At 50.4% G+C, this 25,233-nt stretch overlaps 1 protein-coding gene across 1 annotated transcript in view; it reads right to left on the bottom strand.

The window, feature by feature from the left end:
- The window catches only part of LOC138829827 (unconventional myosin-Ih-like), a 31,529-nt gene extending 6,593 nt beyond the window's left edge, over window positions 1-24,936 (bottom strand). The window contains exons 1-22 of the mRNA XM_070026361.1: window positions 24,895-24,936; window positions 24,131-24,292; window positions 23,867-23,982; window positions 21,277-21,475; window positions 20,111-20,191; window positions 17,247-17,426; window positions 15,064-15,162; window positions 14,526-14,639; window positions 14,318-14,389; window positions 13,873-13,992; window positions 11,707-11,774; window positions 10,689-10,794; window positions 10,087-10,167; window positions 9,742-9,833; window positions 8,546-8,640; window positions 7,464-7,510; window positions 5,857-5,937; window positions 4,906-5,011; window positions 3,786-3,903; window positions 2,797-2,910; window positions 1,631-1,707; window positions 413-481 (exon numbers count right to left, since the gene is read on the bottom strand). Of these exons, the coding sequence (XP_069882462.1) occupies window positions 413-481; window positions 1,631-1,707; window positions 2,797-2,910; window positions 3,786-3,903; window positions 4,906-5,011; window positions 5,857-5,937; window positions 7,464-7,510; window positions 8,546-8,640; window positions 9,742-9,833; window positions 10,087-10,167; window positions 10,689-10,794; window positions 11,707-11,774; window positions 13,873-13,992; window positions 14,318-14,389; window positions 14,526-14,639; window positions 15,064-15,162; window positions 17,247-17,426; window positions 20,111-20,191; window positions 21,277-21,475; window positions 23,867-23,982; window positions 24,131-24,256 (2,161 nt within the window). The 5' untranslated portion in view covers window positions 24,257-24,292; window positions 24,895-24,936. The remainder of the gene's footprint in view (window positions 1-412; window positions 482-1,630; window positions 1,708-2,796; window positions 2,911-3,785; window positions 3,904-4,905; window positions 5,012-5,856; window positions 5,938-7,463; window positions 7,511-8,545; window positions 8,641-9,741; window positions 9,834-10,086; window positions 10,168-10,688; window positions 10,795-11,706; window positions 11,775-13,872; window positions 13,993-14,317; window positions 14,390-14,525; window positions 14,640-15,063; window positions 15,163-17,246; window positions 17,427-20,110; window positions 20,192-21,276; window positions 21,476-23,866; window positions 23,983-24,130; window positions 24,293-24,894) is intronic.
- Between the last annotated feature and the right edge of the window lie 297 nt (window positions 24,937-25,233).

Raw genomic sequence — 25,233 nt, 5'->3', positions numbered from 1 at the left:
GCACCAATGGCTTAAGCTGAAATTCTAGCTACTCAGAAGGTTGAAATATAGAGGATCACAGTTCAAGGCCAACTAACCTCTGGCAGGAAAGTCAGACTCCACGTCCAGTTTACCAGCAAAAAGCAAGACTGGGGGAATGGTTAAAGTAACAGAGTACCAGCCCTGGGGGGGAGGGGAGGGATGGACGAAGAGCAAGTACTCAAGGTCCTGAGTTTACACCTGAGTACTGGCACCATAGGCATGGACATAAAAAATGCCCAATGGACGAAATCTGGCCCCAATGGCAGTGTCTCTGGTCAGGTAGCAATGAGAGCAGCCCCCTACCAAAGTTTCCAGGGCAGGCAGGTGAGAGAGAGAGAGGAGCCCAAATGGAGAGAGAGAGGGTGCCGCTCTGGCCTCCCGCACCTCTTACCTGCTCGTCTTTTCCTGAGGTATTCCCTCCGTGCCCGGCAGCCTCTGTACGTGGCCTGGATCCTTGCAACTGCAAATGAAGCAGCAGCTCTGCTGAGTGGCTTTCCTCTGTGCGCCTGTGCTCCCCGCAGACGCACGGGTTCCTTTCCTGCCTTACGCTTTCCTTCCCCCGGGTCTGCCCTGCAGCTCATCCTCAGGCCCCTCCTCCCAAGGCAGGCAGCATCACCAGCCCCCTGGGCCAGCCGTACCCACGCTCATGTGGTAACCATGCCACACCACCCCAGGCCGCACAGCCAGCGAGCCCAGAGGTGGGTGACCCCAGCTGCTCCATCTTCTGCCTTCACCTCTATGCGATCCCAGGTCAAGGTCATGGAGGCCCTCAAAGGTCAGCAGAGGCATCCTCCTGGAGCGGACTCTGCCCCCTGCAGGCCACAGGTGCTAGACATGCCCCTTTGCCTCAGCCAGGCCCTTTGTGATGGGGAAGCTACTGCTGGAGAGGCCAAAAGTGGGGCTGTCTGGTTGTAAACCTGGGCCTTCCCACCCAGGCTGGTGCTTACAGGCCTTCCATGAGCTACCAATGCCTCTGTTTCCCTGAATATAAAGCAGTGGCAACACCCCCTCCGTAGTGTTGTTCTAAGAATGAGGCAGTGTGCAAAGGCCTTCCTGTACACTGGGCACACGGCACACACCAACTGCACTGGTTGCTCAACTTCCCTGGCTGGTCCCAGTTCCAGGAAGAGGTTCCCTCTGGCGGGCTTTTGTTTATGCCAGTCCTGGGTTTGAACGCAGGGCCTGGACACTGCCCCTAAGCTTCTTTGCTCAAAGCCAGTATCCTACCACCGGAGCCACCGCTTCACTTCCAGCTATTTGGTGGTTAACTGGAGAGAAAAGTCTCGCAGACTTTCCTTTCTGGGCTGGCTTTGAACCACAGTCCTCAGATCTCAGCTTCTGGAGTAGCTAGGATTACAAGTATGAGCACTGGCACCTTGCTCCCCTCCTGACCTCACCCAGAAGCTGACTTTTCTCATCACACACATCTATTCATCCAGAAGCTGGATGAAAGGATGGACACCCCCAGTTTTCTGTCCCAAGGGGTCCTAATATGCACAGAACTGAGGCACTGTCTGCCTGGTTTCCAAATGGAATATGTCTCCCAATTATATGACACCCAAGCTAAACTTATTCATTTCAGCCTGCTGAAATCAGTCTAAAATCATACCTAATTGATGTTTACTAAATTCAAAGGCATCTTCAGTAGCAAACAGAGTTCTTGGGAAGCGAATGAATATTTTAGTTCTAGAAAAGAAAACATTTTAAATTATTAATTGGTCAGTTACCACCTGTATTGGTTTAAAAAAAAAAAGTTGTTCTTCCCCCAAGCTCATGCCCTTCTGGGTTTGGACCATGATCCTCAGACCTCAGCTTCCTGAGTAGTTAGGATTACAGGCCCAACTACTGGGGTTTGTAACAGTGATAACAGGTCTAAGTTTTTAAAAACCTCACTAACCAGCAGAGGTCAGTTTCTTCTCTCCCTGGATGGCCACTGGGAGGCAGCAGCGCACCACAATCCTACCTCACTTTCTGGGGCGAAGGTATATGCCTGGGGCCTGACTCCCTCCCATCTCCAGAATCAATCGAATGAGTAGTTTGTTAGAACAGGACCAAAGATGGGACCCTAAAGATAGAAAGGGGCCAGCGGGCCACAGAGGCCATGTGCAAGTCCTCAGAGAAAGCCAGCTGGGCAGACCGAGAGGCACAGATTCTTTACACTGGCTGTCTGGGAAGGGATCCTTTCCAGGCTTGGGCACTTCCTGCAAGGAAATTAACCTGGAGGCATGGCTCAAGTAGTAGAGCAGCAGCCATGAGTGGAAATGAGCCCCCAACCAAAATGACTAATGGCACACACTCAACACTTCCTACTGAGATTTGAACTCAAGACTTCCCATTGCTTGGCAGGTACTTTTCCACTTGAGCCACAGTCCCAGCCCTTACAGCTTCTTAATCGACCCACTGAATTGTGCCTGGACATTTTAAAGGTGTACAAAGATTCCCTACAGGTTTATAGTGATAAACTCCATCTTAAACATTCCCAAAGTTCTAGAAACCCATTTTCTGGAATGCTGAAGTCACATTCTATGAGTTCTAGAATGACCTCTGGGAGGTCACAATACATAAGGACAGTGGAAGAATCTAGATGCCCAGAGGCAGAAGTCTACCCAGGCTGCTTGCTAGGAATGCCGAGTTCCTTTGGGACTGTCTCTCTTCCTTCAACCCATGGGAGCCACGTTTAAACAGTGGACAGTGGCCGCTGATTGCAAACACACACAAGTTCTGGATGCAAGGTGCCATGGAAGAGGTCACATTGGCTGGTTCCTGGCCACTTACTTCCCCAGCTTGTACTCCTCCGGCTTGTAGCCGATGTACTTGATCAGCCGTTCCACGCCCTCTCCCGGAGGCCCGTGCCAGTGCGGCCATGTGTCCGGACACAAGGACTTGTACCTGGCAGGAAGGAGAAACTCAAGTGGAAGCCGCCCTGGTACCCCCTTGGGGGTCTCCTTAGCACCCCATGGCATCTCAGACTCCCCAGCCCATGACGATCCTCAAATTCAGTAATATATTTTCAGCAAGAAAGAAATGACAGAGCACCAGTGGCTCACGCCTGTAATCCCAGCTACTCAGTGGGCTGAAATCTGAGGATCACAGTTCAAAGCCAGACTGGACAGGAAAAGTCCAGAAGACTGATCTCCCCAGAACCACCAAAAAGCCAGAAGCAGAGCTGTGGCCCTGAGTTTGAGCCCCAGTACTGGAAGAGAGTGGGGGAGGTAGGAAGGGGAGAAAAAATAGTGATCTCTACATGCTTATGAAGTATCTTAGCAAGTATCTTATGATGTTAAGGAGCAAAAATTCACATACATCACACAAGAAGTATTTGTGTCCAAGGAGTGTGTGTGTGTGTGTGTGTGTGTGTGTGTGTGTATGGGGGGGGGTAAGTACACTATACTCTTATAAGCATCCCCCTGCCAATGCAGACATTCAGGTTGCGCAGAAGCTTCCATTACAGGTCAGGAAATAGCTGACAACTCTAAGAAACACGGGGAGAGTTCCTACCCAAGTCTGTGTGGTTCCAGAGCTTGCTTGTGACCCCACCACTCCACCCCTGCTGACAGCCCAGGGGCCCAGGTAACCACCGCAGGCAGCCCGAGGCAGTTAGAACTTAAAACAGAAGAAAGCTGCATGTTTGGGGTCTCCCAAAGGTTTGTGGGTTTGGTTTTGCTTTGCTTTCATAGCTCTGAGCCGAGCTCCCTAAGTGATCCCTTGTTGTTTTTCATATCCCAGGTCTCCGCATAGTAGGTGCTCAACAAAGCAGAGGGTACCTTTGCAGGAAGTGCTCGTACTTCCGGCGGTAGGCGAAGCCGGCCCTCCTCACCCGCAGGTGCTCCATCAGCCCCAGGTACTTGATCTGATGCCGTATGAGGAGGTCGTCAAACTTGCCTGAGGGAGGACAGGAGAGGACCCACCAGAGGCTGCAGCTGGGGCCGTGGGTCCTTGTGCTTTTTCTTTTTTTTTTTTTTGTCAGTCCTGGGCTTGAACTCTGGGCCTGGGCGCTGTCCCTCAGCTCAAGGCGAGCGCTCTACCACTTGAGCCACAGCGCCACTTCCAGTTTTCTAGTGGTTTATTGGAGATAAGAGTTTCACACATTTCCTGCCCGGGCTGGCTTTGAACTGCAATCCTCAGATCTCAGCCTCCTGAGTAGTCAGGATTACAGGCGTGAGCCACCGGCGCCCGGCCCTAGTTGTGCTTTTGAGCTGGAGAAAGTTCATAGGAAAATCCAGCTTTGGGTTTTCTCCTGACACATCATGAGATTGGGCCCAGAGTTCCATGCGGCAGCCACTGGACAGGAAGAACCCCACATTGCTGGCCTTTGGGGATGGGCTGTACCTTCTCCAGTGTTCCCCAGTCTCCTCGCATCCGCCTGTTCACTCATCTGCTGCACCTGCCTGGCTTCTGGAAGCCTCTAGCTAAACAGTTTCCTTACAGGCCATAGCAAGAGCTTAGAAAATACCCCAAAGCTGGGCAATGGTGGCTTATGCCTGTCATCCAAGCTACTCAGGAGGCTGAGATCTGAGGATTGCAGTTCAAAGCCAGCCGGGGCAGGAATGTCTGTGAGACTATTATCTCCAATTACCCACCAGAAAACCGGAAGTGGTGCTGTGGCTCAAAGTGGTAGAGCACTAGCCTTGAGCTGAAGAGCTGAGGGACAGCACCCAAACCCAGAATTCAAGCCCCATGACCAACAAAAAAAGAAGAAGAAAATACCCCCATCATGGACCATTCTGGAAGCTGGTGTGCTGCCTGGAGAGAAAGCCATGTTGCTTCCCCTTACTTTGGACCCCTGCCTGGCTCAGCTGGGCTGCTCCTATAACCAGCCAAGCACTGGGTATGGCACGGCCCGAGATACCACTTGCTATGCGAGGGAGGGTTCTGGGCACTCACTGGGTTCTTTCCGCTCGTTGGGCTTGATGCAGCGTATGTATGAAGGCTCCTTGGAGATGAGAATTTCTAGAAGGCTGCTCAGACTGTTCTTAAACTGCGTTCCCACCTGCGGAGTGAGAGAAGCCACCGAGAAGACATCAGTTACAGAGGGGACAAGGCGCCGCCCCTCAAGCCCAAACTCAGGGAACATTGCTATTTATTATTTGCCCTCCTCTTCTTCACCTTTTTCTGAGACAAGATCTCCCTATACCACTTAGTGTGACCTCAAACTCATAATCGTCCTGTAATCCAAGTGCTGGAATTATAGTGTGAGCTACCACACCCAACCTCTGTGTTGCCTGTTAGATGGAAACGTCAGATGTCCTCATCCAAGAAGCCCAAGGTTGGTTTTGTCTAGAAACATCTTCCCAGGATGCTTTGCTCCACAGATCCTCCAGAGCCTGGCCCCTTCTGCCTCTTCCCAGTTCCTGGAGCCCTGGCTGCCGTGTTATGGCTAACCTTCCCCTCCCCCCTCCACCTTCCCCAGCTCAGCACAGTGCCTGACACCGTAGATGCACCGTAGAGATTGTACACAAATGAATGAACTGGTGCAAAACTTAGGATGTATTCGGTAGTGGTGGTTAGAGAACAATTCTTTCTAGAAAAGAAAGAGGAGGTGGCTTCAAAGTATGGCTAGCAGGTGCCAGTGGCGCACGCCAATCATCCCAGCTACTCACGAGGCTGAGATCTGAGGATTGTTCTTTGAAGCCAACCCAGGCAGGAAAGTCCGTGAGACTTTTATCTCCAATAAACGACCAAAAAAAGCTGAAAATGGCACCATGGCTCAAGTGGTAGAGCGCTAGCTTTGAGCAAAATGAGCTTAGGGACAGCACCCAGGCCCTGACTGAGTTCAATCCCCAGGACTGGTTAAAAAAAAGACACGTGGCCCTGACTTGCATTCCCCCCGCTGACCGTTGGAGGGCGCCGCCGGCTCCGGAGCTCGGCCACCAGGAAGCATTCCTTCACAATGCTGTTCTTGGACCTGCACAGAACCTGTAGGTGGACAGGAGATGTGGACGCCGCATCTGCTTTGCAGATTGCCAACGAAGCTTTGGGAACCGCACAGAGGTGGGACCCGGGGACCTGAAGCCACCGCTCACGAAAAGCCAACGTCCCAGGAATGTGGTTCGGTGGTAGTGTTTGCTGAACCTGCATGCAGCCCTGGGTTCCATTCCTCCACACCCCATTAACAAGCTGACACAGAAAAGCCACTGTGGGGGAAGGGGCTGGGTGTGCCTCAGTGGGACAGCATGTGCCAGCCTGAGTTGCACCCCAAGACCTCTTCCCAAGCAAGGAGATAGCCCCTTGGCCACTAGCCTTTTTTTCTATGACATCATGAATAATTGTGTCCAGCCCAGCAGCTACAGAATAAGTTCCAAGATGGCATTGAGTAAAAATGCCACATGAGACCCTCACATAGGAAAGAGATAGACACACACACACACACACACACACACACACAAAATTTGTGGCCTGTGCTGTCCCTAGGGGTGGCACACGAAAGAGCGATTGTCTCCCAGGAGAGACACTGGACATGGGGCCAAAGACACCAGACTTGGCACTATTTGATGTTTTCTCCCTACCTACATACTTTCAAAATAATCGATACAAGCCAGGGCACCTGTAATCCTACTCAGGAGGCTGAGATCTGAGGATCGTGGTTCAAAGCCAGCCCAGGCAGGAGAGTCCATGAGACTCATCTCCAATGAACCACCAGAAAACCAGAAGTGGTGCTGTGGCTCAACATGGTAGAGTGCTAGCCTTGAGCTGAAGAGCTCAGGGAGAGCGCCCAGACCCTGAGTGCTAGCCCCCATCCAGGCACACAGGTGCACACATGCACACGCACACGCACACATACACACGCACACACACACAGGCACACACACAAACAGGCACACACATACACCCCACACTTTCTCTGGTGATGCATAGAGAGAATGTCTTTGGCCGCTCCGGCCCCACCTTTCCACATGACCTTCAAGTTGTGACTTCAGAATTTTCTTACAGAATCAGAACGTGTCTTCCTCCATGGCCGGTGCTTTCCTCCCCTCTCCTGACCTGTCCCTGCTGCATGCACTCTGAGCTCACCTGGCCACAGGCCCTTTGCATATGCTGTTCTGTCTGCTGTCTAACACCTCTCTATAGTCAGAATCAGATTTCAGATTGCAGCACAGTCAGCCCCCCCGGGTAACGCTTTTCCGAGCGTGTGATTAAGTGTCCCTTTTGGTCACAGCTCCTCACTCATTTTCACCATCACGCTTCTCGCCAATGGCTCCTCTGTGCGTGTGTGTATTCACCCACTCCCACTCGTGAACCCCAGCAGAGCAAGACCCCTCCTCTTGCTTCAGAGCTGGCCTGCAGGGGCCCCCCACACTCGAGCCAATTAAAGTGTCAGTGTCCACCACGATGTGTGGAGATAGAAAGCCTGGACCAGAAAATTCCAGAAGCTACCCTAGGTCCTGTGTCCCGGGGGTATTTCAGAACCATTGGAAACACGTTGGGTTAAGCCCCAGACTTACTTCTTTCAGATGTGTATAAAGTAGATCATTGTTCTTTTCCAAGAATCCTGTAAGGTATAATAATCCAGAATGACTGGCTTTGTCCAAATATGCAGTGGACGGCGGTGGTACCTCGGCCTTGAGGGGGTGCGAGTATCCATTCGGGACGGGTCACTCATCCACTCGGGACCCACCAGCATCTCTGCCCAAGGCTCACATTAGCTTCCCAGGAGCCATTTTCCCTCTGACAACCGCCAAACACATCCGAGACATGGCGGCTCTCCCTGGGGTCGGGATCCCTGATTGAGAACCAGGTTCTCCATCTGTGGTGCTCAGGCTACCCTCGAAACGCTAACCATCTCGGTGTGAACCTACAGCCTTCATTTAATCATCGGGACAGTGTCTTGCTGTGCAGTCAGTACATCCTTTCCTCAAACTTACAATCCTCCCATCTCTGCCTCCTGGGTGCTGGGATTCCCATCCCTGGCTACCATTCTATTCTTAAGAAGCTGTCACAAGGGCACTGGTGGCTCACGCCTGTAATCCTGGCCACCCAGGAGGCTGAGATCTGGAGGCCTGCATTTCAAAGCCAGCCTGGACAGAATAGCCCATGTCCTGCTGGTCAGGATGTGGAGAAATGAGATGCATGAATGGAAGACCGTCAGACAGGAGCTTGGATATTGAGCACAGAGTTACCACGAGACCCAGCAATTTTGCCCCTAGCGCTACACCAAGGCAAAAAGGAAAACACTAGAACATAACCCTGGCATGTGATGCTCAGAACAGCATTTCCTCCAAAAGCTGAAAAGTATCGGAGACCTCAAACCTCATCATGCAATGAGCAGATGCGCAGTGGCATATTATTTGACCATGAAAATGAATGGCAACATGGAACCAACTCGGAGAGGTTACACTGAAGGGAAGAAGCCAGACTCCAGAGACCATTCTGTCATGATCCTGATCCTATTTCTAGAACATGCTCAGAACATACCCCTTGGGGCATAAACGGAATAAAGCCACCCTTGTGGATGACGCAGGGCAGTCTCTCCTCGGTGACCTGGGCTGCCCTCCCCACCCCCCCGCACGGCACCCCAGGCCCTCACCCTGGGTGCAGTAGGTGACCTCGCCCGCATAGTGCAGGAGCCGGAACTCCATCCAGCCGATCCTCTTCCGGGCCTGCGGCCCTGCCAGCTTCCGGCTGCGGGACACAAAGGCGGGAACTGAGGAGGAGGGCAGGCCCTGCACGAGGTGCCAGGGAGCCGCCGCCCACGCCAACCACTGGCCCGGTGCAGGGGCCCAGCAAACCCTGGCACCTGTTCTCTGGCTACCGGTCCAGGCCTCGGACTATCAATCATAGCCTCTGGCTACAGATCAAGGCGGCTGGCTATTAAGGGTGTGGCTACTGATGAAGGTCTCTGACTATTGGTCAAGGCCTCTCTTTAGGCTCCTCCTTCTCCTAATAAAATTACATGTGTGAGCTGCAGAATCGTGTGTGTGTGTGTGTGTGTGTGTGTGTGTGTGTGTGTGTGTGTGTGTGTGTGTGTGTGTGTTGGACCTAGGCACTATCCCTACGCCTATTTTTTTTTGTTGAAGGCTAGCGCTCTACCACTTGAGCCACGGCTCCACTTCTAACATTTTTGGTGCTTCATTGGAGATAAGGAATCTCACCGACTTTCCTGCCAGGGCTGGCTTTGAACTGTGATCCTTAGATCTCAGCCTTCTGAGTAGTTAGGATAACAGGTGTGAGCAACCAGTGCCTGCCAAAATCTATGTTTTTGTTTTTTGTTTTTTTCAACAACTTGTTTTTCCAATTGGTATCTAAGAAACAATTTGACCATGTTATGTTTAATCAGAGATTAAAGTACTCCTGAAACACCCTATTTCTGATCCAGAGTATTCCTAAATTTCATATAACTTGTCCTTGGTAACAGATATAAACATGAGGCACTATATAAAAATAACTAACTGGGTGCCAGTGGCTCACACCTGTAATCCTAGCTACTCAGGAGGCTGAGATCTGAGGATCATGGTTGAAAGCCAGCCCATGCAGGAAAGTCTGTGAGATCTTCTCTCCAGTTAATCACCAGAAAACCAGAAGTGGTGCTGTGGCTCAAGTGGTAGAGCGCTAGCCTTGAGCTGAAGAGCTGAGGGACAGTGCTCAGGCCCAGAGTTCAGGCCCCACGACCAACAGAAATAAAGAAAACAAACAAAACCCCAAAAAACAGTAGTTATAGTTTTGAGGCTTCTACCCAAAAGACACCCCATCCCGAGCAGGCTGCCAGACAAAGCCCATACGTACGTTTGGAAGTGTGCGTGCTTGCCCACTTTTTCTTCCAATTTCTCCAGGAAACTCAAGTCTGTGGCGGGTCCAGGGCGGATGCACTCCTCATCCTCCAAAAGGAAAAGACAACCACGTGACACGCACCTTTTTTTTTTTCTCCTAGTTTTTCAGATAGGGTCTCTTGCTTTTACCTGAGCCGGCCTCAGACCTTGATCCTCCTACCTCTGCCTCTTGAGTAGGGATTACAGGAATGGACCACCATACCCGCCTTACTCTCCACCCTTTTGAAGGCCAAAATAAGTTCCTCCTTATGTTACACACACACTCGATGAACAGCCTGGGAATCGCAAGCTATTTCCTCACCAGAATGGATATGATTCCTCTGTGTCTCTCTTCCACCAAGTCACAGATGATCTTGTTGTTGAAATACTGAATGGGCTCCCACTAAAAAATGACAAGGACAAAAGACTTCTCCAAGGTAGAATGTATGTTGCTTTATGTGTTGGCACTGGGGCTTGAACTCGGTGCCTCATGCTTGCCCTTGGCTTTTGTTGGTGGTGGTGGTCATGGGGCTTGAACTGTCTGGGCCTGGGTGCTGACCCTGAGTTTTGTCATTCAAGGCTAGTGCTCTTGAGCCATAGCTCTACTTTCTGCTTATGTGGTGGTTAATTGGAAATAAGAGTCTCATGGACTTTCCTGCCCAGGCTAGCTTTGAACCACAACCCTCAGATCTCAGCCTCCTAAGTAGCTGGGATTACAGGTGTGAGCCAGTAGCACTCAGCAATACATTGGTTTTTAAAATGAATTTCCCAAAGGCTTTTATTTTTCCACTGTTCAAAAGTTTTGGTACCTCATCTTAAGCAAACTCTATTTCTCTGACTATCAAAATGTGTTTCCAAGAAATTTGCAGAGGAGGGGAAGCGAATGTCTATGGCTAGATGAAGCAATCAGATGGGTGGGTTTACCTGGATGCCTTCCGCTTCGTACTCTGCCTGCTCTGCCGTCAGCGTCCTCTCTATCAGCAGCTGCTGGAGCTTCTCATTGCAGTAATTTATACAGAACTGTTCAAAACTAGACATGCCAGGGATGCCGTGACACAGGGACACGCACACAGCAAGACTATTAAACACTGTGTTTATGGCAGACACCAGGGGCTCAGGCCTGAAATCCCAGCTGCTCAGGAGGCTCAGATCCAGAGGGTCCCAGTTCAAAGCCAGCCTGAGCAGAAAAATCTACAAGACTGCATCTCCAACACTGCCAACAAAAAGCCAAGCTGGAGGCATGGTTCATGTGGTGGAGCACCCACCTGAGCTTCACTTTCCTACTTCTAGTATTCAGCCATATGCCTATCCACAGAAATGACTGCCACTCATTGTGTGATGATTCCTTCTCTGTTCTTTCTCCAGCTTGTGTGTGTGTGTGTGTGTGTGTGTGTGTGTGTGTGTGTGTGTGTGTGTGTGTGTGTGTGTGTGTGTGTGTGTGTGTGTGTGTGTGTGTGTGTGTGTGTGTGTGTGTGTGTGTGTGTGTGTGTGTGTGTGTGTGCGCGCCAGCCCTAGGGCTTGAACTCAGGACCTGGGCACTCTCCCTTAGCTTTTTCTGCTCAAGGCTAGCATTCTACCACTTGAGCCACAGCTACACTTCCAGCTTTGTGCTCCTTAATTGAGTCCCATGGAGTTTCCTGCCTGGGCTGGCCTTGGCCTTCGATCCTCAGATTTCAGCCTTGTCAGTAGCTTGGATTACAGGGGTGAGCCACTGGCATCTGGCCAAAGCCTTTATTTGATAATTTACTAAACTAATCACAATAGTCACAGTGAAATGTGTACATGATTTTTATGGCTCCTCTACTTCTAGACTGAAGTAGGGCCTAGCAGATCTACAGAAATGCCTGGGACGGTAGAATCCGTTCCAGAATCACTAAAGATGACTCCAACCCGGACTTGAACTGTGAGAAGAGGGCCTGACAGGCAGTGGTGACAGACTCACCCATTCTTGTCCAAGACTTCGAAACCATAGATGTCCAGCAACCCGATCACCGTTTTCTGAGCGAGATCCTAGTTGAGTAACAGCCACCATTGGTGGGTTGGGCCGGGGTTGGATGGTTTCGTGTCTCTCAAGGGATCATGGGAGGGGACTAACCTATCCCCTCCCCACTGAAGTACTAAGAAATAGAAATTTAATTTGACTATGGAGTTTGGAGACAGGACTTTATTTTTTATTTATTTTTGGTGTTGGTCCTGGAGCTTGAACTCAGGGCCCAGGCGCTCTCCTTGAGCTATTTTGCTCATGGCCAGCACTCTACCACTTGAGCCACACCTCCACTTCTGGCTTTTTGATAATGGGAGAGTCTCATAGCCTTTCCTAAAGGGCTGGCTATGAACTGTGATCCTCAGATCTCAGTCCCCTGAGAGAGAAGCTAGGATGACAGGCGTGAGCCACGGCGCTTGGCTGAGATGGGGCTTTTGAGAGGTGGTTAAGGTGATCAGCATGGGACCCAAGTCCTGAATCCTGGTGGATTTCTGAGGAGAGGGGGGAGAGGCCAGAAGACACACCTGGGCCCTCCCTGCCCTTGCCATGTGACACCCTGGGCCACCTCAGGATGCTGCTAGCAAGAAACCCACACCTGGATGTGCCTCTGAGCGTCCAGAACTGTGAGGAAACAAACCTTTATTTCTCATCAAGCAACCCAGGCTCCAGCATGTCATAACTAATTTAGTTATTTTTTAAAAAATCATAGGGCTGGGAAGATGGCTCAGTGGTAGAGAGCTTGCATCACATGCATGCAGCCCTAGGTTCCATTCCTCAGTACCACATACACAGAAAAGGCCAGAAGAGGTGCTGTGGCTAAAGTGGTAGAGCTCTAGCCTTGAGCAAAAGAAGTTCAGGAACAATGCCCAGGCCCTGAGTTCAAGTCCCATGGCTGGCAAAAAAAAGATGTGCTACTCAAAATGTTATCCGTGCCCCTCAACAAAGATGCAGACATAACACTTGTTCTATCTGCCCCTCCCTCTCCCCCCTCTCATTCTTTGTGAGGTGACTGTAACCTTCTATCTTCCCCCTGTGGCCTTCATCCCCCAGGGAGGTGACTCCCTGTATTATGCCTCTGCAGCCTCCAGAGCCCACATTCTCTCCAGGAAGAAAAGAAGAGAAGAGAAAGAGAAAGAAAGAGGGGGGAGGAAGCGAGCGAGTAAAAGAAAAGGAGGGAGGGAGGAAAGGAAAGAAGAGGGAGGAAGAGGGAGGGAGGAAAGGAAAGGGAGCTCTGGGCAGCACACTCAAGCAAGGTCAGGTGGCTCGGTCCAGCTTCCCAAGGGACAGAGGCTGGAGCTACACATGATTCCTGAACACCAGCACTGTAGTGTGACTTTTCCCAGACCCAAACCCCCACAATTCATGTTAGTGGAGAAGCCTCCAAGATAATTCCACTTGCAAAGGAAACATGAATTTGAAGGTTATATTTTTAAGTGCATTAAAGTAGACTTACTGTTGGGGCCAGATGTGGTGGCCCCGCCAGGGGCTGGGGATTGTCAGAATAATGGTTCAAAACCAATCCTGGTCAAAAAGTTAGTGAGACCCCATTTCAATCAATACACTGTCTCGGGTTGCATATACCTGTGATCCCAGCTATGTGGGAGCAGGCTAGCCTAGGCAAATAAATACAAAGCAAAAAATGCTAGGTGTGTGGCTCACGTAGTAAAGCACCTGCCTACCAAGCACGAGAACCTAAGTTCAAGTTCACATGCCCCACCCAAATTATTTTAACATCTTTTATTAACAATTACTTTTACAAGGTGGGGTTCGTGTCCCTAGATGCAAACAACGTACCTTGATCAGGCTCCCCACTTCCCCTCCATTCCCAGACATTGTCAGTGCCCTTCAGGCTTCCATTTCCACACATCTGGTCACATGACCACATTCACCCGATTGGCCCCTCCCGCTCTCCCTGTCCCTTCCACCCTCCACTATTCAACAGTTTCCAGCTGCTGCGCACCCCGGGGCCTACTGTGCACACCCCATTCAAAGGCAGACAGAGAGAGACCCTGCCTATGTCTCTGAGGCGTGCCCAACCTGCTCCCGGATTCTTTAAATCAACTGTGGCCGCAGTTAAGACATTCCTACCCTAGTGAGAATGAACCCTCCACACGGTTGACGTACCTTGTTCACTAAGGAGGAATTGATTTTGTTGACCAGCCAGGTAAACGTCCGTCCGTAAACAGCCTTTGCCAAGGCGTCTCGGGCATAGACGGAGAGTTCTACAGTCAGGGGACAGATCACCTGTGAAGAGAGATGAGATGCGCGATCACACAGTGACAGGTTGGGAAGCCTGGGACCAAGATGCCCTGTCTGGGGCCGAGGATAGAAGGCTGGAAGCATCACACAATCAGCCTGCTGGTGGGGAGCGAGAAGAGGGGTCCAGGTAGGACGCTCCAGGAGCACCAAAGCCAAGGGAACAGTGATCCAGCAGCAGGAACAGCCCGGGAAGAGCCCCCAGAAAGGAAGGAGATGATGGGCCTAGTAGGCGGGATATCCCCCAAGGTCACTGCCATACAGCTCCCCCCAGGGAGAGACAGGGGACAGCTCCACTCACAGCCATTTTTACCTCCTCCGTTTTGGCTTCAATCTTTCTGTGTGTGAGAGCTTCCAGAAGAATCGATGGGCAGAACCCCAGGAGCTGAATAAAAAGGAGTTCAAGGAGCCATTGAAGGACTTGGTTTTCCTTGTTCCCTTGGGAAGTATTCTGGAACTTTCCAGGATGGCCCCCTCCCCACTCTCCCCTCCCCGCACACTTCCCTCTGGAGCAAGGTCACCTTGGCAATCCATTTAATCTCACGGTTGACCGGGACCATGGCACAGCCCCGCTCGTCTTCTTCAAAGCAGATGTTCCCCAGGTGCAGCACACTGGCGATAATTCCAAAGAGGTTCTAGACCATGGGCCAGGAAGAGAAGGGAGAATGCATAGGGGGAGACATTTGATCAATCCCAGATCCCAAGCTCACTACCACCGAGCCACAGCTCCACGTCTGGATTTTTTTTCCTTTCTTTTTTTTTTTTGCTAATTGTTCCTTGGAGAAGAGAATCTCACTGATGTGTCTTTGTTTCCTGCCCTGGGCTGGCTTTCAACCACGATCCTCAGATCTCAGCCTCCTGAGTAGCTAGGATTACAGGTGTGAGCCACTGGCACCCAGCACCACTGACCAATTCTCAAGTGTGTATGTTTTTGCCCATATGTATTCATTGGGACATACTTACACTAAAATAATGGTTTCCTGTGTATCTCTAGTGCCTTTATTTGCTGACTGTGGGGCAGAGTCCGGGAGAACAGGGGCAGACCAGCCCAGGCCTTACCTCCAGGTCAGAGTGCGTGAAATCAATGATGGAGAAAGCATTGCAAACAGTCTTCCAGTCATTCTTGTCATTGATAGAGGACTCTTTGCAGCAATGACCCTGCGCAACAACTGGGTTATTGATGGTATCTGCGAGACTGTTCAGTGAGCACCTATTTATTCCTACATGAAAATGGGTTTTCTCTCCAAAGCATCCTAAAAGCCAGTGATATACATTATAAACAAATAGCTATTACTGTCTGCCACGGGCCTGCTAACTTTTTTCCCTTCAAATCTACTGAGAGTTTTATTTTAAAATCTTCTGTTCTGAGCCAGGAATAGGTGACTCATACCTGTTAATCCTAGCTACTCAGGAGGCTGAGATACAGAGAATGGTGGTTAGACACTAATATGATTGGTGTAAAGGCCCCAGGGAGGAGCGGTGGGAGTGGGAGGAAGAAGTTTGCTAAACTCCATCTCCAAAATGATCAGTGAAAAGCTGAGCTAGAGGTGTGGCTCAAATGGTTGAACACCAGCATTGAGGGAAAAAAAAAACTCAGGGATAATAACCAGGCTCTGAGTTCAAGCCTCAGGACTGGCACAAATAAAAACAAAAACACAATTGTGATGTAACTCTGGCTTTGTGGCAAACGTGAGGCTCTCCATAAAAGGAAAAAAAATCAGAACTGATTGTTCATTGTGAGAACGAGGCCACAGTTTATTCCACATAAAATGAAGTTATAAGGTTCTTTTATCTTTTTCATTTAGCTTCATCTTTCAAGGTAATCTATCAAATGTTCTCTTCTTCTAAAATTTCTCCAATACATTGGTCTTTATTTTGTGATCTTTGCTTCATGAGGTCTGGTTTTCCTGACCTACCATCTGCTGGCTGACCTCAGTTCAAAGCCAAGTCCAATAAGAAGGAAAAAGAAAAATTAACTTGGGGGCGGGGGAAAGTACCAAAGACCTGAAATAGTAATCAGACAGCGTGGGCATTCTAGAACTCTATGTAAGCCATATGGAAATGGATGTGACAAAGCTGCCTTTTTTTTTTTTGTCAGTCTTGGGTCTTGAACTCTGGGCCTGGGCACTGTCCCTCAGCTCTTCAGCTCAAGGCTAGTGCTCTACCACTTAAGCCACAGTGCCACTTCCGGTTTTCTTGCAGTTAATTGAAGAAAAGAGTCTCATGGACTTTCCTGCCTGGGCCAGCTTTGAACCGTGATCCTCAGATCTCAGCCTCCTAGGTAGTTAGTGTTATAGGCATGAGCCACCAGCACCCGCTGGAAATAGTTCTTTTCAAAAGTAGCTTGAGCCAGGCACTGGTGGCTCATGCCTGCCATCCTAGCTACTCAGGAGGCTGAGATCTGAGGATCCTGTTCTTGGGCTGAGATCCAGAGGATCATGATTTGAAGCCAGCCTAGTGGCTAGAAAAATGAGATACTCCTCCAGCATAGCCAATGAAAATCCAGCCTGGAGGCATGGCCCAAGAAGGAGAGCACCAACAAAACAAGCAAGCCAAGCAAGCTGAAGCCTTAAGTTCAGACCCAGGTACCAGCAAAAAATAAAAAATCAACTAAAAAAATTGTAAGCCAGGCACCAGTAGCTCATGCCTGTGATCCTAGCTATCCAGGAGCTGAGATCTGAGGATCACAGTTCGAAGTCAACCCAGGCAAGAAAGTCCATGAGACTCTTATCTCCAATGAATCACCAGAAAACCAGAAGTGGCACGGTGGCTCAAAGTGGTAGAACACTAGCCTTGAGCAAAAGAGCTCAGGGACAGTGCCCAGGCCCTAAGTTCAAGCTCCAAGACTGGAAAAAAAAGAAAATAAGTAAAATCATTAGAAGAGCTCTTCATTTTTACTTTGGTTTTATGGTGCTTAGGTCCTAACCTCTTTCACTAAATTCATATCTCTGGAGAGTAGGGAGAATGCATCCTTGTTTTAATTAATTTATTTGGCACTGGGGCTTGAACCCAGGGCCTTGCACATGCTGGAGAAGTACTATGCCTCTGAGCTATACTAGACTGAGAACTTGGGACATTGGGCTTCTATACCCAAAGGCCAGGGCTAGCAAGCATCCAGGGAGACAGGTTAGCATGCTTGTCGAAGGGTCATTCAGGAGAGTACATCTAGAAGGGCAAAGTTCTGGAACATCCTCTAGCAGCCCCCACAAACACCCCCACGCCCAGGGGCTGGCCCTTCCCACCTGAGAGAGGTATTTATAGAGCCGGGGGTCTGGCTGGAGCCCCAGGCTGGCCAGGCGCTCCTCCTCTCCACCCGCCAGCATCTGGTAGAAGACGTGGAAGTTCCGCTCGCCCTGGCTCTGGTAGACTACGCGAGACTTCTCTATCAGGTAACTGATGATGTGCCCGCCCACGGGAACGCCCTTCAAAACACAGTAAACAAAACCAAAATGGCGCCATGACCCTTCACCATCCAGCCACTCTGAAGACCAAAGGGTCTTCAGGTAAGTGAAGTCTATGCTGTTATCAGCTCTGATGTGTTTCCTAGACTCGGTGTGAGATGGTTTGGGTCTCCTGCAAGGCCATGAAGGTGGTTTTGGTTTTGTGCAGAAACACGATCTGTCACATTAGTGACATTCTGTCTATGGCCTGAGATGGGGGTCAAAGGTCTTCCTGTCCATGTTGATGCACAGCCAATGAGCACGAGAGTTAGGAAGAGAGACTCCTCTCCCACAAAGTCACGGTGGCCTCGGACACAAGGACATGTAGAGCCTGGAGAGAGGGCAGGGGGGGGACTCTCTGGGGTCTAGTCCACTGGCCTATTTTCTTTCTTCAGGAAGGTTTTTTTTAATGTGATGAGCAGAGTTGCTGTTTCATAAGTCAGGTAATGAATACAATTCTCTTTGCAAGGCCTCATTACTTTTTTAAAGGATTTTTTTTTTTTGGTTGGTCGTGGGGTTTGAACTCTGGGCCTGGGCGCTGTCCCTCAGCTCTTCAGCTCAAGGCGAGCACTCTACCACTTGAGCTACAGCGCCACTTCTGGTTTTCTGGTGGTTTATTGGCGATAGGAGTCTCACGGTCTCTCCTGCCCAGGCTGGCTTTGAACCTCGATCCTCAGATCTCAGCCTCCTGAGTAGCTAGGATTACAGGCGTGAGCCACCAGCGCCCGGCTTTTTTAAAGGATTTTAAATTCAGAACATTAATAAGAAAAAAACCCAATCAGCAACAACACTTCATTAACTACCAGGGAGATGGGAATTGCAATCCTAGTGAAAAAGCACTCTGACACCCCCCCACACACACACACCAAAAACACAAAACACCAAAGCTTATAAAACCAAAAGGATGAATAACAAGAGTGACACAGAGTGATTGGAACCATTGAGAACCTGCTCATCATTAATGGACCCTCAGAGCACTGTCGGCAAGAAGCCCTCAGTCCTACCCTTGGACTTCCAACATACAGAAGTGCTTGTAGGTGTTAAAACACAGCTTGGGCCGGGCACCGGTACCTCACACCTGTCATCCTAGCTACTCAGGAGGATGAGATCTGAGGATCGTGGTTTGAGGGCAGCTTGGGCAGGAAAATCCTTCACTCTTCAATCAACCACCAGAAAACCAGAAGTGGTGCTGTAGTCTGGGACAGCATCCAGGCCTTGAGTTTAAGCCCCAGGATGGGCAACCCAAAAAAGGGTTGGAGGCATGGATCAGGTGGTAGAGTGCCAGCCAATGAGTGAAAGCATCAGATACTGAGTTCAAGTCCTGGTCTCAAACAAAAACAAAACCCCACAGCTTGAAGGCTCAACAACACTATTTGAAATGACCCCCCCCATGGAAACAGCCCCAAGTCCACTCACAGGAGAACATATCAATTGCAAGATGCGTTGTACAATAGAATCATAAACCACTTCTTTGAGCAGTATCATGAATGACAGAAGGGAGAACCAGCTGAATCATTCCATTCACACGAAGTTCAAGAACAAGCAGCCCAAATCTGTGATGATGGTCACCTTGTATATTTTGATCAGAGTTGCTTGTCTATACACACAGACAACTCTGTGTAAAACATCCAGTGGACTGGAAACATGGCTTAGTGGTAGAGCGCTTGCCTAGCATGCATGAAGCCCTGGGTTCGATTCCTCAGCACCACAGACACAGAAAAAGCTGGAAGTGGCACTGTGGCTCAAGTGGTAAAAGTGCTAGCCTTGAACAAAAGCAGCTCAGGGACAGTGCCTAGCCCCTGAGTTCAAGCCCCAGGACTGGTCAAGAAAAACAAAACATTAAGCCATCATTAGGAACATGTCCTTGGTAGCAGAGGTGCTGAACTTTGTTTAAAAAAACAAAAAAGCTTTCAAATACACAGAGCTATCAATGTCTCACAGAACCTCTGCACAGCGGGTGCCATGGCTCATGCCTCCAATCTTAGCTACTCAGGAGGCTGAGATCTGACCCCTTCATACTGTGCAGTGTCATTCACACAAATCCATTTCCTATCAGGGTTGCAACCCATTTGGAAAACAACCCAAAACCAAAATGGGCTGGGCTAATAATATACCCCTCACTTCCCCCTCCCCCCACCCCCCGCCAGCCAGCCAGGTGGAAGATTCCCAACCATCTACCCTCACCCACACCCACTAGTCTCCTCTTAACACTTGCTTTTCTGCAGGTTATAAAATGGTACCCACCCCCAGGGGCTTTCATTTGCATTTCCTAAAATTAGCACCAGTCCTCAACACTTTTTTCTTATTTTGGTCAGTTATGGGGCTTGAACTCAGGGCCTGGGTGCTGTCCCTGAGCTCTTTTGCTCAAGGCTAGCACTCTACCACAGCTCCACTTCCAGTTTTCTGGTGGTTCATTGGAGATAAGAGTCTCAGGGACTTTCCTGCCCTGGCTGGCTTTGAACTGCCATTTTCAGATCTCAGCCTCCTGAGAGTCCAGGAGTAATTACCTCCTAGGATTAGAGTGAGCTACCAGCACCCAGCTAATCCTCAACATTTTTTAACTGTCTGAGCCAACAAGTGTTCTTCCCACCTCCAGGAGCTGTGGGTGGGTTCCATCACTAGCCCAAGGGGGGCCCCATGAAGGGGTGCCAGGAAATTCACTGTACCTGAGAGTCGAACTGTATGTCCATGTATTTGCCGAATCTGCTCGAGTTGTCATTCCGGAGTGTTTTGGCATTTCCAAAAGCCTTGGGATACAAAGTGCCACATAAGCTCACCACGCGTGTCAAAATCCTGACTCCCAAATAACAGGCATATTAGGAAAACAGAAGCCGGGCGCCAGTGGCTCAGGCCTGCAAGCCTAGCTACACAGAAGGCCGAGAGCTGAAGATCAAGGTTTGAAGCCACCCTGGGCAGAAAAGTCAGTGAGACTCTATTGCCAATGAAGCACCAAAAAGCTGGCAATGAAGCTGTGGTTCTAGTGGTAGAGTGCCAGCCCTGGGTAAAAAAGCTAAGAAAGAGTGCTCAGGTCTTGAGTTCAAGTCCCAGTATTGGTACAAAGGAAAAGAAGGAAAGAACAAAAGAAAACAGAAGCAAAAGGAAAGAGCTAGTGAAGAAAGCCATATTTATCTAAGGACTTGCTAACTACAGAGAATTTGGTGCTAGCATTGGACCTGGGGTGGGAAGCAGCGGAAAGCGCATCTCCCTAGAGTCCAGTCTAGGGATCAAAATGGCCTACTGACCATGAGACTCGTATTGCCAAGGAACCACCAGAAAACTGGAAGCGGCGCTGTGGCTCAAGTGGTAGAGCACTAGCCTTGAGCTGAAGAGCTCAGGGACAGCGCCCAGGCCCTGAGTTCAAGCCCCACAACCAACCAAAACAAAGAAGAAGGAGGAGGGAGAAAAGGAGGAAGAGGAGGAGGAGAAGGAGGAGAAGGAGGAGGAGGGGGGAGGGAGGGAGGGAGGGGGGGAGGGAGGGAGGGAGGGGGGGAGGGAGGGAGGGAGGGAGGGAGGGAGGGAGGGGGGGAGGGAGGGAGAAGAAAACTTCACTATGTAGTTATTATGGGCATCTCCTTTAATTCCCCAAACTTTTTTTTTGGTCGGCTTTTTTCTTTTTGCTTATGTGGTGCTGAGGAATCGAACCCAGGGCCTCAGGCATGCAAGGCAAGCACTCTACCACTGAGCCACCTTCCCAGCCCTCCCCCAAACTTCTTAAGAAGAAGGTACAGAAGGCCCTCTAACACGTCCTTCAAGGTCACGTCCTCCTTTCTAAGTCCCCCCATGCTGACCGCCCTTCCTCGAGCCCCCTCCACGGCCCCCCCGCCATCTTTACCTCCAGCACGGGGTTGGAGAGCAGCAGTCTGTCGCGGGCTATCTGCAGGGACTCGGTCATGGGGCAGGTGACGGCGAAATACTGCAGGATCTTCTTAGAGGCCTCGGTCTTCCCCGCCCCGCTCTCTCCAGAGATGAGAATGAAGTGGTTGCTGAGCTCCGAGCACATGGTGCGGTAAGCGTTGTCCGCGATGGCGTAGCTGAAGGGGTGGACACGCAGTGGCCTTGGTGCTGCCTTCCTGGCTATGAGAGTCCCCTAACCCAGCAGAAAGGCAGAGGGCTGTACTCCAGGAGGCCACGGCAGAGAGGGCTACAAGCACACACACACACACACACACACACACACACACACACACACACACACACACACACACACACACACACACACACACACACACACACACACACACACACACACACACACACACACACACACACACACACACACACACACACACACACACACACACACACACACACACACACACACACACACACTGCCCTCCTTGCAAGACCTACTAGGTGTGAGACTTACTATGTTTATTCTGTTATTTACGTTTTATTTTGTGTCTGTCCCGGGACTTGAACTCTGGGCCTGGGCGCTGTCCCTCAGCTCTTCTGCTCAAGGCTAGCGCTCTACCACTTGAGCCACAGCGCCACTTCCAGCTTTTTTCTTTTTGCTTATGTGGTGCTGAGGAATCGAACCCAGGGCCTCAGGCATGCAAGGCAAGCGCTCTACCACTGAGCCACCTTCCCAGCCCCGCTTCTATATTTCTTAAAAGAACAAACCAGATACTGGCCAGGCACCAGAGGCATTCACTTATAATCCTAGTTACTTAGGAGGCTGAGGGATGGAGGTTCAAAACCAACCCAAGTAAGTCCATGAAACTGTTATCTCCAATTAAGCAACAAAAAGCCAGAAATAGAGCTGTGGCTCTAGTAGTAAGAGTACTAGCCCTTTCCACAAAAGCTAAATAGCAAGTAGCACCCAGGCAGGCCCTGAGTTCAAGCTCCAGTACTAGCACATGCGCATGGGTGCACACACAGAATAAATACTAAATTATACCCCAAGAGATAGTCTATTCACTGTAGATAGAAACAGCATCTTTCCAAGGATTAAATAATTCAATAAATTGGATAACATCTCATGTCTTCTCTTTCTCTTAACGCCTGGAATACTAAGAACATAGAGGCAGGAAACCAGAGAGATTAGAAGTTACTGAGATACTTAGGAAACAGTTTTATCTCCAAGATCAGAAAGCAAAGCCTGACATGGAAAGGTTAATAAGTGCCTGGAATGGCCGAGACTCCCAGGAGACAGATTGGGGTGAGGAGACTCTCAATATTAGCTCAGAGACCAACCACGGAGGAGAAGCGGAAAATCCAGCAAAAGCCAGGCCTGTACAGATCCATCTCCCTTGAAGGATCTGCGGCCCAGAGAAATTCCCACCCGTGACACTCTTCTTAGCCGCCATGATCATCAAACACCAGTAGATGGCAGTAGAGCAAGCCACTGCCCAAAGAAGCCGCGTCTCTAGCCACACACGATTTCTCAGCAGTTAAACAAACTCCACCTCTTGCCTACTTGAGAGTCCAAAATGACCTACTGATATTTTCTAGCACTTTGACTGACTTCATAAGAAGGCAGCAGCTTAATGAACGTGCATTAACGTATTAATGAACCTGCAAGAAGAAAGCAGAAGCTTCTGTGGAGGGATTTGCGTGGGTGGAAAAAGGACGGGTAGATGGATGGATGATGGGTGGATGGGTTGGTGGTGGGTGGATGATGGATGGGTAGATAGATTGGTAGATGGAGGGGTGGATGGGTGGGTGGTGGGTGATGGATGGGTGGGTGGATGAATGGATGAATGGATGGATGGATAGGTAGATGGGTGGGTGGATGGGTAGATGGATGGATGACAGATGATGGGTGGATGGGTGGGTGGTGGGTGGATGATGGGTAGGTAGATGGGTTGGTAGATGGAGGGGTGGATGGGTGGGTGGTGGGTGGATGGATGGGTGGGTGGCTGAGTAGATGAATGGATGGATGGGTGGATGGATAGGTAGATGGGTGGGTGGATAGGTAGATGGATGGATGATGGATGATGGGTGGGTGGTGGGTGGATGATGGGTAGGTAGATGGGTTGGTAGATGGAGGGGTGGATGGGTGGGGTGGGTGGCTGAGTGGATGAGTGGATGGATGGATGGATGGATGGGTAGATGATGGGTGGATGGGTAGATGGGTGGGTGGATGGGTAGATGGGTGGGTGGATGGGTAGATGGGTGGGTGGTGGGTGGATGATGGGTAGGTAGAATGGGTTGGTAGATGGAGGGATGGATGGGTGGGGTGGGTGGCTGAGTGGATGAGTGGATGGGTGGATAGGTAGATGGATGGATGGATGGGTAGATGGATGGATGCTGGATGATGGGTGGATGGGTAGATGGGTGGGTGGATGGATGAGTGGGATGGGTGGTGGGTGGGTTGATGGGTAGATGAACAGAATGAATGGGAAGAAGAAATGAAGGGAAGGGAGAGAATGGGAGAAGAAAGGAAAATACCGCCAGGCGCCCGCCCTGCAGAAGTTACTTACACGTGTGGTGGCAGTTCAAAGAAATTGACCCCTTGGTAGAGCCGCATCTGGCTCGCAGTGTAGATCCCCAGCTCCTGGTATGGATTCACCGACACGAGGAGCGTCCCGATGTATGTCTGCAGGGATGGACCACAGCACCGTGAGGGATCCTGGGTAGAGCCCGCTGTCCCCAGGCAAGTCCCCACGTGCCACTTGCCCCCCAGGACGGAGGTGTCACTCAGTGAATCAGGCCTAGCGGGGTGCAGGCATAACGCGTTGGCTCACATAGATGAGATTCTCGCTGAAACGCTTGCGAAGGTTGTCCACAAAGGCAGACTCGCTGGTGTAGGCGTCCAGCAGCACGAAATCCTGCACCCCGACTTTGTCCCGGGCGGTCAGCGCCCCCTCCATGTGCAGGCGAATGTGTTTCCGCCTCGCCTCCTCTCTCTACAGGGAAAGCAACGGCAATTCATTCATTCCTTCAGCCGTGCTCAGCGCGCCGCCAGGGCCTGCACACAAGCACATGCTGAGCCCCGGGGTGAGCCCAGAAACAGAGGACGGCAGAACTGAAGAAAAAAAAATCACTGCTGCTGTGTATTTCTGCTAGCATCTTTTTGTTTTTTGAGGGGGGGGGCAAAGCTGGTCTCAGAATTTGAACTCAGGGCCCCACACTGGTTCTGCTGGTGTTTTGCCACTTGGTGTCTCCAAGCCTGGCGTTTTATAGCGTTCTTTTTGGAGCCAGAGTCTCACACATCTTTCTGCCTGTGCTGAGCCTATTGTCCTCTGGATCTTAGCCCCCTGAGCTGTTGGAACTAAGAAGAGTATCTGCTCTTGTAACGTGCTAGTTGGGTGTATAAATCCAGGGACAGCAGGCTGTTTTATATAGCACTGGGGTGTGTACCCAGATAACAGCATCTCACCTACAATTTCTCTGGACAGTGACAAAATCAGTTATTATGTGTGTCTCAGAACATAGTCCCGCCATGAAGTCTGCACAGGCGTGTGTAGAAAACTAGCAATAGCAGAGTCTGGGAGGTGGTGGCGCATACCTGTAAGTCCAGCCACTTAGGAGGTGGAGATAGAATCACAGTTCGAGGCCAGCCCCGGCAAAGTTATGAAGAGGATGCCTACAAGCTACAAGCAAAAAGATTGGGGTTGTGGCTCAAAGTGATAGAGCATCTGCCTAGCAAGTGTGAGCCCCGAATTCAATCCTCAGGACCGTAGTACTCTCCCCCACCCCATCGCCTGGAGCCTGGCATTTCTGGTGGGCGGGCTGCGGTAAAGTGGTCACTAGTGTTGGCCTCCATTCATGAAGCCATCAAGGGAGTGTGGGCACACAATCAGGGCACTTTCCATTCATACATCTCCCCCCCCACACACACACACCC

Source organism: Dipodomys merriami, unplaced genomic scaffold (assembly GCF_024711535.1).
Source record: "Dipodomys merriami isolate MVZ:Mamm:240054 unplaced genomic scaffold, mDipMer1.0.p SCAF_177, whole genome shotgun sequence".
Taxonomy (NCBI): domain Eukaryota; kingdom Metazoa; phylum Chordata; class Mammalia; order Rodentia; family Heteromyidae; genus Dipodomys; species Dipodomys merriami.
This window is presented reverse-complemented; position numbering and strand designations above follow the sequence as displayed.